The sequence below is a fragment of the Xenopus laevis genome, chromosome 6L (genome assembly GCF_017654675.1).
Source record: "Xenopus laevis strain J_2021 chromosome 6L, Xenopus_laevis_v10.1, whole genome shotgun sequence".
In the NCBI taxonomy this organism is placed as follows: domain Eukaryota; kingdom Metazoa; phylum Chordata; class Amphibia; order Anura; family Pipidae; genus Xenopus; species Xenopus laevis.
In genome coordinates, this window is record NC_054381.1 from 145,036,864 (window position 1) to 145,052,531 (window position 15,668).

At 36.7% G+C, this 15,668-nt stretch overlaps 1 protein-coding gene across 1 annotated transcript in view; it reads left to right on the plus strand.

The window, feature by feature from the left end:
- The window catches only part of LOC108718599 (fibrocystin-L), a 94,821-nt gene that overhangs the window by 51,404 nt on the left and 27,749 nt on the right, over positions 1–15,668 (plus strand). The window contains exons 46-58 of the mRNA XM_041566613.1: positions 827–956; positions 1,515–1,644; positions 1,753–1,994; positions 3,409–3,545; positions 3,823–4,852; positions 5,318–5,506; positions 5,716–5,867; positions 6,534–6,693; positions 8,581–8,746; positions 12,355–12,443; positions 13,074–13,228; positions 14,358–14,487; positions 15,176–15,294. Coding sequence (XP_041422547.1) covers positions 827–956; positions 1,515–1,644; positions 1,753–1,994; positions 3,409–3,545; positions 3,823–4,852; positions 5,318–5,506; positions 5,716–5,867; positions 6,534–6,693; positions 8,581–8,746; positions 12,355–12,443; positions 13,074–13,228; positions 14,358–14,487; positions 15,176–15,294 — 2,829 coding nt within the window. The remainder of the gene's footprint in view (positions 1–826; positions 957–1,514; positions 1,645–1,752; positions 1,995–3,408; positions 3,546–3,822; positions 4,853–5,317; positions 5,507–5,715; positions 5,868–6,533; positions 6,694–8,580; positions 8,747–12,354; positions 12,444–13,073; positions 13,229–14,357; positions 14,488–15,175; positions 15,295–15,668) is intronic.

Genomic DNA, 15,668 nt, shown 5'->3' on the forward strand with positions numbered 1-15,668 from the left:
TCGCCAACCGGCAAAATGTCGCCGATGCCCATTAAAGTCTATGGGCGTCCAAAAAAATATGTTGTGTGGCGAATTTCTTTTTGGCGCGCGTCTTTTTTTTTTATTGTTGCACAACGCCATACAAGTCTATGGCCGTCATTTCTGCACCGAAACAAGGCGAAAAAATTCACCCATCCCTAATGCTAATAGAAAATCCCCTCCACATTTTGTTATTAGCAGTTACCAATGGTCTGTAAATAATCCTGTTGGCTTGCTACTATACGATAAAAACAATGTCACGGCTGTAGCAAGAATTATATATTAAAAGGAATAAGGATGTACAGTGATAAAAGAAGACATGAGACCACAAGCCAAAAGTTTTGAAAGAGGCCACAGAACTCTAATACTAACACTGATTACTAACAGATGTTGGGGGCATTTATCAAATAGTAGGAACACTATAAAGTGCCCCTAATCTCGTGCAGGAATAGATATCTTTATAACCACAAATTAAAGGACTGTTTTTGGTATAAATCAGGGTACATTCCACAATTACACCATATTTGGCTACTCCAATTTCAGTGCACATAAGGCACCATAAGCTCCCCTTTACCTCCTGGTCTATGAAATATATAATGCACTAGGCTGCCAAAATATTCACAATTCACAAGCAAAAGCTACAAACAAACTGGCCATGTAGGATTTTATAGTATCAGTTTTAGGTTCACTTTGTGAAAGTAGTATCTAAGTATTAACATATGCTGTGTGAGAAGTAGGTAGTCATCCACCAAGCCATCCCAGCCACAAATACATATGTATTATGTATATTTACTTTGTTAACATCTAGATTGGAACTGAAGATGCTCCATTCCAGCACAAAGCCATCATTACTTTGCATGGACATTTACGTTCCCCTGAGCTACCTCTGTACGGTGCAAAGACATTAGCTGTGAGGGAAGGAACACTGGATCTACATGGTAAAATACATTTATAAAATCAACTTTTGTTAATTTAAAATATTCCCGTCTCTGCTCCTTCATGGAGAATTGTATTATCTGGTTTCGCTCATGTGTCTTTATAGACATTTTTATTCCTGCAACAAAAGTTTTATAATTCTTTACTAATAAGATTCTAGTGATAATAATGACCCCCTTTATGTTTGAAAAACTCAGGGAGCAATTTGGTATTTGTAACTGACTGGTAATGATGGTTTCCACTTGATTAACAAAAAATCCAATTTAACATTTAATTTCAATTCATTGTATTGTGGAAAAAAGTTATCTGCATTGTTAATCCCTGCTACAATTAAGAGATTGGAGGGTTTTATTTTATGGTGGCCTTGCGTAGGCCAATTGATCTCTGGGATAATGTCCAAGGTACCTTTATGTGTTCTCCCACCTTTCTGCTATTTAATTCAATTGGGTCCACTGCCCAATCAGAACGGCTGCAGTATGGCTGAAATAGGCAAATCTGCCCCACCAAATATGGGTGTGTATGGACACATAGATTTACTATTATTCTGTACTGTTTTCCAGGACAGCCAGTGCCTGTAACTTGGACCCATCTGGCACAAACAGCCGAAGCTGGAACATCTACTCTGATTTTGCAAAAAAGTGTAACATGGAAGGCTGGAGATGAAATTGTCATAGCGTCTACAGGCAATAGGTACATACTATTGTGTTATACATGACAAACTTTAAACATTTGCAGTTTGCTCATTTAAAAATCATACATGTATATTTGTGTGACTATTTCTATCTTTTTTCTCAACAGACACAGCCAGAAAGAAAATGAAAAAATGACAATATTGAGCGTCTCCCAAGATGGTAAAACTGTGACTCTAACACAGCCTTTAATTTACAAGCACTTGGGAATATCAATCACTCTTCCTGATGGCACAGCATTTGACGCAAGGGCAGAAGTTGGTGTTCTTACGAGAAATATTCTTGTGAGAGGATCTACTAACGTTGAATGGAGTGACAACATACAAGCTTGTCCAGATGGATTTGATACTGGTAACTATTAGTGGCTTTAAAGAAACATTGGGGCAAATTCACTAAGGTGCGAAGTTGCGCCAGGCGCAACTTCGCCGCACTTCGCCAGGCGTAGTTTCGCCAGGGCTCCACAAATTCACTAAAATCCGAAGTTGCGCACAGGGGTAGCGTAAGGTTGCGAAGTTGCGCTAGCGTTGATTCGCTATATAAAGCGAAGATACGCTAGCGAAGGCTAATTTGCATACGGCGCGAAATTCAAATTTCAATGGAGGAACACGTATCTGCACTACAAATGCCTAGAAAACCTTCAAATCAGCAAATAAAAATTTTATTTTGCCCTACACATGTGCCCACTGTCTAGGTAAGTTGCCATGAGTCAGGAAATGTAGGGGGGAGGAAGGGGAGCCCCAAAAAATTTTCGATCTTTTTCAGCCTATCCGTCATCATGTAGAAAACACGCCAGCGTTTTTTTGGGACTTAGAAAAAAAATTGACTTTTTTTTAAACAATCCCTATCTACTCTATTGCGCTTCGCCAGGTCTGAGGTGGCGAAGGAAGTCTAGCGTAAAAGGTAGCGTTCAGTACACTGCGCAAGTTAGTGAATTTGCGTAGTTTCGTCGCTAGCGAAGATTTGCCTGGCGTAAGGTTGCGAAGTAACACTAGCGAAACTACGCCAGCGTTCGTTAGTGAATTTGTGCAGTAGCGAAAATGCCAAACGCTAGCGAATTAACGCTAGCGTTCGACGCTTCGCGGCTTAGTGAATTTGCCCCATTGTTTGATTATCCATACTATGACCATTGACCATTGAGAATATTCAGTCAGGATATGTAACGACCAATTTAAAACTGCCATCTGCTAGGTAGTAGCAGATTTTTTCTTTTCCCTTCAGGTGATGCCCTATTTGGTCTTCTTCTGGGGCCATATTCTTACACCCAAAATGGGAAGCTAGCCTTACATGGAAAAAAATTGTTTTACCAAGCAATTGGATCTTTGCCCAGTTTGGCCACCCATGTGCTACTGATACACAGAACAAGGCTGTGCAGGCACAGTTAGAGAGAACACATTAAAGGTGCACAGGGCTTTTCAAACCTGTCCAATAAATATCTGCATGATCCCCAGCCAGAATATCTGTCACACTGAACGACATTCAAAAATATGCTGTCAACATGGTCCAGAGTCAGAAACTAATGTTGACCCATCTATGGTAACCTTCAGTCAAATTTCATAGCATTGTGGCTTATCTGTCTGCATGTTAGATAGTTGTGTGTAGTGAAGCTCACAAACAGCCACATACACCAATTATTTCTGGAGATTGGTTGGGTTTATTTTTGCTTCTCAGAATACTCGAACTAAAAGCTATATAGAAAATGCTAAGGAATTTTAACATGAATCAAAGAAGTAATCAATATTTATTGCTTGTATAATTTTCAACCTAGGTGAATTTGCTACACAAACGTGTTTCCAGGGAAGATTCGGTGAAGAAGTAGGAAGTGATCAGTTTGGTGGCTGTATTATGTTCCATGCTCCACAGCCAAATCAGCTTTTGTCCATTGGAAGAATAGAATATGTGGAGGTAAGCAACAGGAAAATTATCAACAACAGAAACATTGTATTTGTGCTGAGTATAAGTCCTACTACTCTATATGGTTATGCCTTTGGAATAACTTATTTAGCCTTTATCTCCTGTAGCAGCCATATGGTTTCTATGCATCAAGAAATGCATAATCTTGTAAAAATGTTTCTGACAGTGCTGATGTTGAGATGGTTCATAGCATGTATGGTGCCACTTCAGTCCATAAATTAACATTGTTTCTGTTTCTCTAACTTAATACATTAATTGAATTCTGTAGGTATTCCATGCAGGACAAGCTTTCAGACTTGGGCGCTATCCAATAAACTGGCATTTAATGGGTGATCTTCAATTTAAGTCATATGTACGAGGCTGTGGCATTCACCAGACATACAACAGAGCTGTTACTATTCATAATACTCATCACCTTCTTGTGGAAAACACTGTAATATATGACATTATGGGAGGAGCATTCTTTATTGAGGATGGAATCGAGCATGGAAACATCCTTCAGTATAACTTGGCTGTATTTGTTCGTCAAAGCACCAGTCTTTTAAATGATGATGTCACCCCAGCAGGTTTTTGGGTAACTAACCCCAATAATACAGTTAGGCACAATGCAGTGGCTGGTGGTACCCACTTTGGTTTCTGGTACAGAATGCATGATAATCCAGATGGTCCCTCCTATGACCCAAACATTTGTCAAAAAAGAGTCCCTCTTGGTGAATTTTATAACAACACTGTTCACTCTCAAGGATGGTTTGGAATCTGGATTTTTGAAGAATACTTTCCAAAGGTGGGCGGAGGTTGCACTTCCGGTATTGCACAACCTGCTACTTTTAAATCACTGACAACCTGGAACTGTCAGAAAGGGGCAGAGTGGGTGAATGGCGGAGCTCTTCAATTCCACAATTTCACAATGGTAAATAATCAAGATGCTGGCATAGAAACCAAGAGAGTAATTTCAGAGCATGTCGGTGGCTGGGGAGAAACAAGTGGAGCTTTAATTAAGAACACAAAAATAGTTGGACATGTTGATGAACTTGGGTTAGGCTCTAATTTCTGCACTGCCAAGGGTATAGTTCTTCCATTTGATGAGGGACTAACTGTGTCATCTGTAACATTCATGAATTTTGATCGACCCAGATGTGCCAGTATAGGCGTTACATCAATTCCAGGACTTTGCACAGACAGCTGTGGAGGCTGGAGCGCAAAATTTGATGGCATACAGTATTTTAATTCATCAAACAAGGCTGGATTCCGATGGGAACATGAAGTTGTTTTAATTGATATGGACGGTACTCTTACAGGTAAATCTATTTACTTATGTGTTTATAAAGTTCTCTGTGTGTAAATGAGTGTACTGATACCGTGAACTTGTTTGTGTATGTAAATATTAGTTGACATAAAGCAAATATTTGTACATTGACATGTAATGACAAACTATGACATTGGGGGCCTCAAATTCTATGAGTGCAGCCCTGTACTTAACAGCTGTCTAAGGCAGGAGACTGCCTTGAGTCTTAAACCCGTTGTCATTCCCTAGCTTGCACATCTGAATAAAATACAAGATTGGAGTTGCTACATACCGACATCAGCCTTCTCCAAGTGAAAAGCCCAGTTGTAGTCAAGCAGGCTAACAGAGAGTTACTAGTTGGCTAAAGCTCTTGAGTTCATAAACTGGAGAATAATGTATAATGTGTAATAGCTAGCTTTAAAACTCAAGAACAAAGAAACATCAATACCTAGGTTAAAAATTTTGCCTTTTCCTTTAGGAAAAACTGGCAATAAAGTGGTACCAGAAAGTGGATTGCTGGATCCCTCACAATGCAGTAAAAGCAAAGACTGGAGTGTTGGGTTCAATGGATATGTCTGTAATTCCACTGTCAGATTCCATCGCTTGGCCTTCAACAATCCAATGCAAGCTGGTTATTGGAAGGATGTCATTCTTTCAAATTCTTTTGGTAGGTGATAAAATCATTTGAAAAGTCACTTTCTGCAGATATTTTTTAAATTATCTATATGTTTTAATTATATATGTAATTTCCCTAGTATGTCTGAAATGTATTTGCTTCTTACATCGGAGTGTTTTTCATATTTGTAGGCCCACATTTTGCCAGTAAAATAAAACGAACTTCATTTAAACAATGATTTCACATTTGATACATTCTAGGTGTCAGCGTTGTACCTTTCCTTGCAAACCGGCTGACTCATATATATGGATGGATGGCTCTGCTTCCCAGTAACGCTACTTATAACTGGTATTTCCGTGATGCTGCTTTCATCACAAACATCACCTATTATTCCAGGTTCTATGGTTTTAAGGTAAAGAAATAAATGAATTATCAAAAAAAAAAATTGCATTCAGCTTAAGAGTGCCATAGCGTCAAGTGATGTAACAGTCCAAAAATGATAATGCTGTTAAAATGTAAGGAAGAGTTTGCATGGACAACTCTATCCTCATGATGAAAACACAATTAACTTTGCAACATAATACCTGTGTCATGAAGAATTTTATATATCCCAGAACATTAAGGGGGTTATTTATCAAAATTTGAAAATATCTAATTAGTTTATGAAATTTACTCGACCAAATTTGCACAGGTTATTTCCCCTTATTTATCAATACATTTTCCCGAAAATTTCCTGTGCAGGACAAAACTTGAAAACTCAAAAAAAAATTTTGGCCTGAAAACCACAAAATGTTCGGATTATTGCATGAAACACAACACAGATTAGGATATCTTTGGGACTTCTCCCATTGATTTATATAAAACAGGTCTGAGATGCTGTATTTTCGGATTCAGACTTTTTCCATCCTTGGGGTAGAATAAATCCTGAAAAAATTTAGGGTTTTTTTTCACTAAAAAATTTGATTTTATAGTCAAAAAGCTCGAATTTTTGGAGTTTATGGCATTCGGACCCCCTAACATCTATCAGTGTAAATACTTCTAAAACATTTTTTTCTACTTTTGTTTTCTCTCTGTGTAGAATTCAGACTATGTCATAATATCCCACAACTTTACTCAGAGACCAGACATGTTCAAAATTGTTGATACAAGAAATGGGTCTCAGCAGCAAGTGACTTATGACACCAACAATAATGGAGACTGGTACTTTAATGACAACACAACTACATTATATTATCTTGGTACGGTATGCAGTATGATGATACAATAATATATACAAAAACCTAATATATGATTCCTTTTTAGAAATTTAAATTTGTTTATTGATCAGTCCTCCTAGTTTAAATGGGACCTGTCACCCAAACACAAAAACCTGTGTAAGAAAATTCCTCTTAAAATTAATCATAAAATTCAAATTCTTTTTTTTCTACTTTTCCTCTACCTGTTATATACTCATTTAAAACTCCCAGCTGTCAATCATATATTGCCTGCCCCCACATGCCTTAGGCTTAGAGGTGGGGCAGACAATTACTTTCACTTTCCATTCTGCACTTACAAGATTTAATGCAACACCTCACATTCCCCCTCCCTCCTCAACATCTAATTGCGTAGCCAGTGCATGGGCATGGCTCCATTGTGCCCCATTCTGGTGCATAAACAAGATTGTGGCATGATCTAAAGCTTGATTTAATAACAGTGTCCACAAAATGGCTGCTGCCTGTTTCTAGTGATTGTGAATTCCAAGACTAAAAGAAACAAGATTTATATAATTTATATAGTGTGAGTACAGTTTATTTTGCTTGACTAACATCATAAAATAGAATTTAGAATTATTTCTTAGGGTGACAGATCCCCTTTAAATGTGCAATGTCTTCAGGGTTTGGTGGTCGTTGGCAAAAAACTTGTTTTAGATCTTATTAAAGGGGTTGTTCACCTTTGAATGACCTTTTAGCATGATGTTTAAAGAGATATTCTAAGACAAATTTCAATTGGCTTTCATTTTTCATTATTTGTGGTTTTTGAGTTATATAGCTTTTTATTCAGTACCTCTCCAGTTTGCAATTTTAGCATTCTGGTTGCTAGAGTCCAAATTACTGAAATTATCCCAAAAATCTGACTATTTCAGGCAAAAATCCAAAATATTCTGGCTTTCTAGGACAATGTCCCAAAAATAATGCAATTCGGGGGGAAAAAATCGGGAAAATCGAATTTTGATAAATAACCCCCTTATTGCTGTTGCTGCTTTTATTACTCATCTTTCTATTCAGGCCCTCTCCAATTCATTGCTCTTATTCAAAACAATGCATGGTATCTTGCATTGTTTTGAATAAGAGAAATGAATTGGAGAGGACCTGAATAGAAAGATGAGTAATAAAAGCAGCAACAGCAATAAGGGGGTTATTTATCAAAATTCGATTTTTTTTCTAATTATTTAATTTAAAAAAGTCAGACCAAACTAGAATCCACGATTTGACCTTATTTATTACTAAAAAGCTCAATTTAATGGAATCCGGGAAAAACTTGATAAAATCGATTGAAAACCCGAATCGTACTATTATTTCTGATTTTTTTTTTTCCCTGAATTGCATTCTTTTTGGGACATTTTCCTTCAAAGCCAGAATTTTTTGGATATTTGCCTAAAATAGTCAGCTTTTTGGGATAATTTCAGCTCAGACCACATAAACTTTCAAATAGGATAGGGATCTCTCCCACTGACTTACTGTATATACAACCTCGGCATGTCTGAGATGGCAGATTTTCGGATTCAGACTTTTTGTAGCCTCTGAGTATAATAAATCTCAAAAAATTCCAGGTTTGTTTTCAACAAAAAATTCAGACTTTATAGTAAAAAAAAATGTTTCAAGTTTTTAGCATTCGGACTTTAATAAATAACCCGCAAAATGTATAGCCAAATAAGGCAAATCATTTAAAAACTATAAAAAAATAAATAATGACAACCAACTCAATTTATTTTTATTAGTGGAGTTAATAAATAATAAGAATAAATAGTACTTCTTATAAAGTATAAGGAAGCAATGATTTTAGTTTACTGCTCATTATCTAGAATCTAACCTTTCAAGTCGAAGAGAAAACATCCAAGGTATTTCAATTTATTTATATTGTTACAGTATCTGGGAAACACAAGTTACAAAAACGTTCCATTGCTGGGACACTGGATCCCGATATGACAAACGTTAATGTCAATCTAGTAGTCAGCAGCTGCTATTTCAAGAACTGTATCCCTCCTCCTCCTCCTCCTCCACTAGAACCCAACGTTGTGCCGTCAGTCTATGAGTAGGTATCAGCCGAGAGAACACCATCCATTTTCTTCATGTCTTGTTGTGATATATACATATTCTAGAGGTTGATAAGCTTAGCATAGTGGGTGGCTTTATGTACCGTATATTGAAATGTAATATCATTCACTTGTCCTTCAGAATAATTAATATCATGTATAATATCAAAAGTATGTAAATACCTTTTCCTTACTGTATGATGAGGTAAGATATACTCAAAAGTCAAAAGAAAAATTTGAAAACCTGTGATATGTTATCTAAATTGTTTGATAGATCTATACAGGGGTCTGACCTGGTCAGTATATATACTGTAGTTAATTAGAGGAAAAAGAGAAAAAGTACCCCATATAAACCCAAACTCAATAAATATAAAACCCTATAATTGTACTTAGGCTTGCGGAATCTATTTCATGGCTTGACAACTTTCAAATCAAATTTTAAATTAATTGTTGGCTAATAAAACAAATTCAATTCTACTAAATTAAGTGATAATTATTATAATAAAGTGCTTGGTGCCTGATAAGAAATTAATATAACCATTAATTAAACCACCATTCTAATCTTAACAATTGTAGATTGTTGATTAAAAGGAAGTAATTCCTATATAAATACAGAGTGCTAGTGCTTCAAAAATACGCGCGTTTCGCTAAAAGAGCTTTCTCAAGGCAGTCAATAAGGGGCAGCTGTATGAAGAGTCGAATATCGAGGGTTAATTAACCCTCGATATTTGACTAGGAACTAAAATCGTTCGACTTCGAATATCGAAGTCGAACGATTTAGCGCAAATCCTGCGATCGAACGATCGAAGGATTATTCCTTCGATCGAACGATTAAATCCTTCGAATCAAATGATTCGAAGGATTTTAATCCAACGATCGAAGGAATATCCTTCGATCAAAAAATCTCAGGCAAGCCTATGGGGACCTTCCCCATAGGCTAACATTGACTTCGGTAGCTTTTAGCTGCCGAAGTAGGGGGTCGAAGTTTTTCTTAAAGAGACAGTACTTCGACTATCGAATGGTCGAGTAGTCGAACGATTTTTAGTTCGAATCGTTCGATTCGAAGTCGAAGTAGTAGTCGAAGGTCGAAGTAGCCCATTCGATGGTCGAAGTAGCCCAAAAAACACTTCGAAATTCGAAGTTTTTTTAATTAGAATCCTTCACTCGAGCTTCATGAATCGGCCCCTAAGTGTATCCACGAGGACGCCGACTATTTAAAGACTTCCGCGTGTGCGCAAATGTACGTCCCAGCGTAATTACCATCTGTATTTTCTTTTTTCAATCTATTCAATGAATTCAAGCGCTCCAGGAAATCAATTACCCTTTTTAATGTTTATCTGATCAATTGCATCTGTATAGCATTTTTTTTAATGAATTATAGGAATTTTGAAATAATCAATTGAAGCACTTGACACTTTATATTTATTATACACTAATATCAAGGATAGATTCATTCTCCCTATTTTTAGAATGGTGGTTTAATTAATGGTTATATTAATTTCTTATCAGGCACCAAGCACTTTATTATAATAATTATCACTTAATTTAATTGAATTGAATTTGTTTTATTAGCCAACAATTAATTTAAAATTTGATTTGAAAGTTGTCAAGCCATGAAATAGATTCCGCAAGCCTAAGTACAATTACAGGGTTTTAATATTTATTGAGTTTGGGTTTATACGGGGTACTTTTTCTCTTTTTCCTTGAGGTAAGATATACTGCATACCTATTGACAGGCAGGGGAACAAGTGTATTGTTTCACCATATACTTCCTCATCAGGAAACTGTCATTTTAAAAAATAGTTTGAAAAAAATAATGTCAAGCTGGAAGACAAAACACTTCATGGAGCATCACACATGCAAGGTTATGTAATAAAGGGTATGGGTCAAATACATATCCTCAGGGTGCAAGTGCTACAATGTGAGATTGTTGTTAGAAACCAATAAGATGTTTTTTAAACAGGTGACCATTAAAGGCTACCTGCTGATTGGTTGCTATAGTGTCAGCACAGTGATGGTAAACTACATTAGGGGTCAGATTTACATATTGTCGAATATTGAGGGTTAATTAACCCTCGATATTCAACTGCCGAATGTAAATCCTTCGACTTACATAGTTACATAGTTAAATTGGGTTGAAAAAAGACAAAGTCCATCAAGTTCAACCCCTCCAAATGAAAACCCAGCATCCATACACATACCCCTACCTACTTTTAATTAAATTCTATATACCCATACCTATACTAACTATAGAGCTTAGTATCACAATAGCCTTTGATATTATGTCTGTCCAAAAAACCATTCTAAGCCATTCTTAAAGACATTAACTGAATCAGCATTCACAGCCATCACGAATATCGAAGTCGAAGGATTTACCGGAAATAGTTCGATCAAACGTTTAAATCCTTCAAATCGTTCGATACGATGGATTTTAATCCATCGATCGAACGATTTTTCTTCGACCAAAAAATTGTTAGGAAGCCTATGGGGACCTTCACCATAGGCTAACATTGCACCTCAGTAGGTTTTAGATTATCGAATGATCGAATATTCGAATGATATTTAGTTCAAATTGTTCGATTCGAAGTCGTAGTCGAAGGTCAAATTAGCCAATTCAATGGTCGAAGTAGCCTTCACTCGAGCTAAGTAAATGGGCCCTTTAATGTACAGAACACAGTGAGCAAAGTGCAAAAAAAAGACTAATAATTTGCCAATCTTTTTTATGAGTGCAGAGACCTGCCACTTTCCTCATAAATACTGTGCTAACTCCTTTGGCCAGCACTGTATTGGTGAGAGGAAGGTTCCGCCTTGGTGTCCCTGACTCCCTAACATGTCCCTGTCATTCAAAGTTAAAGGAGAAGGAAAGACTAAAATTAAATAAGCTTTATCAGAAAGGTTTATATAAATACACTAGTAAACCCTCAAAGTAATGCTACTCTGAGTCCTCTGTAGAAATGCTGTGTTTCTTTCCTTCTATTGAGTACACATGGGCTTCTGTATCAGACTTCCTGTTTTCAGCATAAACCACCAGGGCTAGGGCTTGAGCATGCCCAGTTTGCTCCTCCCTCTCCCCTTCCCGCTGTAATCTGAGCCCAGAGCTATGAGTGAGCAGGGAGACTCACATATGAAGTCACACCAAGCTAATATGGCAGCTGTTATTCTAAACAAACAGAGAGAGTTTATAGAACTGTTTACTCAGGTATGGTAAAGCATTCTACAGAAAAAGGAAAAACTTGAATCAGGGTTAACAACCTGAAAACTTGAATTGAATGTTTTCCGGTGGGAAAAAACTCAAATTGCTTGTTTTCATGCAAAATCTGTAAAAAAAACTTGAACATCATCAAGGCTATTAACATCTTCAAATGGTTCAAGGGACCTCTGCCATTGACTTCTACATGACCTCGACAGGTTGTGGCTGGAGTATTTTCTGATTCGAGCTATTTCCAGCTTCGGGGTATAATAAATCTCAAAAAATTCAAAAATGTGAATTTAGACCAAACAAATGAACTCTAACCATTATAAATGTACTTCTGTGTCTTAAATTTTTTTTTCTCATATTTGATGCATTTTAAGGCAGAATCCCATGTATGTTTCTGTTGCTCCCTAGTTATTGGTCCAACCGTTCCTTCTGGGAATCATCTGTAGAGAACAACAAAACTGTTCCAAAGGAAGGATCCAATGTAGTCATCCCTGCAGGTACAGTGGATCCTTTAGATTTAGAATGTGCTATTTATGTATTTATTTACTGATTTGTCCATACATGCACAGATAAAGTATCACTATACACTTACATTTTCCTGCTGTACAAAACAGAGGGTTTATTATGCTTATATAGTTATATGGGACAGCTTGGGCATATTTAGCTTTGATAACACTGACAACATTTAATAACATTAATTTCAGTGACAAAAGTGCAACCCTAGTCTGTAAAGTCTGGCCATACATACCGGTATATGGATGATATCATGTGAAACAATCCTGACCGAAATCAGACGGAGTATATAATGCTGCAACTATGGGTATTAAGAAAAAAAGTCAGTCCTTTGAGATGACTTTTGTTTTGGGAACTCGTTTATACTTTCTCTGCTCACACTGCCATTCATTCAGTGATGACTTATATAACAAGAACTCTATCCAGTCAAAACTTATAAATATCTAAAAAGTTCATATTATTGCTGTTTCCTAGCATGGAAATATATAATAGGTAATTCTGCTGTAAAAATGTGCATGCTAGATATTTCCCAGATGCCTCTTGTCTTTCTATTGTATGCTTCTTAGGAAAAATGTACTTTTTGGTCATGTCCGTATCCTTCTCTTCTCTGCTAGGCAAATGGGTTATAGCTGATGTTGACATCCCTTCTCTAGAAAAGCTGGTTATTTATGGTGTTTTGGAGATACAAAACCTCACAAGCAACAGCTCAACAAATAGCAGCAGTGCCTATAAGACAACTATTCTCAGTGCTACGTACATATCTATACAGGTGAGGAACACAAGGACATGCAAGAAACATTTATAACACTGAACATTGAAAGCTGAAAAGGGAGAAAGGCACATGATATGCAGCAGATAACAGATAAGCAATGGGATTCTTCAGAACTTATCTGTTATCGACTGTGTATCCTGTGCTTGAATGGCTGCCCCCATGGCTACACAGCAGCTTGTTTATATAAACTATAGTTGTGTTTCTGAAGCAAATACACACATTTTACTAGTACAGGGCAACAATACATTATATTGTCATTCCTTTAAAAAAACTTTCATTTTTTGGTGTTCCTGTTCCTTTAAGTTATAACTGCTCCTAAAATTACAATACCAGGATGATAATAAATCAGATCCACGTACATGGTGTCACAAAATCCGGTACAAAAATGATTAACAATCAGATCTGCAGCTCAGCTTCTATGACAGATGTAACCTCACTTGTATGTGTGCATGTATACAGTGCTACGCAATATGTTGGCGCTATATAAATACATGTTAATAATAATAATAATAAAATGTATGGAAAGTATGTATATTTTAATTTCGATAATGCTACTTGTGTTTGCACTGCTGTACCTTAACACAATAAAAGAACAGACAGGGATCAATAAAATAGAATCTGAATACATAAAAAACGACTGTATATTTACATTGAAAATGAAATGGTCATTGTTAAGAGACAAGAAGAAGGTGGTCCCTGCCCCAAAGAGTTTAGCCTAATCGTATGCTACAGTTTTGATGATTTGCTATGACCACTAAGCTTAGCTTCTTAACAGCAGCCCAGAGCACACTGAGCATGTGCAGTGCCACTGACATTGAAATGATGATCTAACAAGAGCAAAGATAGGGAGCAAAGGGGGCAACTTTGAAGGTCTGGATTATTACTGTTATAGGGCTGCTGAACCTCTGGGCTGGTCTAGTAAGTGCATATATAAAATAATATTTTTAATAATGTTCTCCTTAAAAGAAGCATCATCATCTTTTTTATGTAAAAATAATTAGTTTGGATGGCACAGTTCTACAAACAATGCTACCCCCCCCCCAAATAACCTTACAAAAAAAGACCCAATAACAGCAAGCTTGTTTTATAAAACTCCCACTGTGAGACACAATTCTGTCTAATGCAGGGTGGAAGATTAATAGCAGGAAAGGAGGATGATCCATTTCAAGGAGAATTACACATTATACTAAAAGGAAACCACTTAACCCCAGAGATGCCCCTGCCTGATGGTCCCAACCAGGGCTCAAAGGTTCTTGGTAAGTACTATGGTCTCTCTTTCACTCTTATTTTACTCTCATAAGAATGCATTGAACTGTATTAGATGTTTAATAAAACTGTTTCAGAACTAGAGGCAGGTTTATCAAAGATTGAATTGGGAGCCCAGACATTTGATCTTTCAGGAATTCTGTTTGAAAACAACAAATGTTTGTCATTGTCCAAGACTTTGTATTTCATATAAGAATCAGTCAATATAGGGGTCATTTACATTGACCATGGACAGAAGTGCAAGAGAACTAAGGGGTGCTATAATGCATTTCTGCCCCAGATCTGATTGTGCGTCTCATCCCAGATAAAAAATAAAAAAAAATCTGGTATAAGTGAACACTGGCCAGACCTGTGCCTGTGTCATCTGAATGATGTGCAAGGTATATATATGACTGGTAGGGGGTGGGGGATACCTATGAGACTCCTCCCTCCTATCCATCATGAATGCAGCACTGCTGAACACAGGGGGTTCTGTATTCATTAGGATCAGTCACAGGTCTCTGTGTTCCAGTTTTGACTCTGTGATGTGGAATGCCAAACTGCCAAACCTATAAGACAAAGATACTAAAAACCTATTGGTGAATGCACATGTATTAAACATCCACACGATAATCATTAAGCATTATATGTTATAGCAGATCAGATTATACAAGAAATATATGGTTCCGATTATTCCAGGTGTGTTTGGCCAATTGGATCTGCATGGAATGCCTCGCTCTGTTTACAGAACCAAGCTAGCAACAACTGCAGCCAAAGGATCACTAAATATCACTTTAGTGCATGCTGTAGACTGGGAGGTAAGCGTATAATCTTCATCATGCATTTCAAATATATAAACAGCTTTTAAAAAAATGTTAAAATTTAAATCAGCTAGTAAGAGAGAGAAAAGCTGAAGCTTGTGGGGTTATTTTTTTGGTTAGTTTTCACTAAAAAGGCAATGGTCCCTTTAACCTTTTGCCTTCATGATTTTCGGTGTTTTACTCTGGTTTATACTCAAAAACTCAATAAATTTGAGGTATTCAAGGTTTTTTTAGCCTATAAACTCAATAAATTTGAGGTATTCGATTTATTTCCCCCATTGCATTTAATCAAGTATTTTAAATTCAGATGTTTTCATAAATAAGCAGACATTTGAGTTTGTTTAAATTGTGAGTTTATTCGAGGTAGAAAA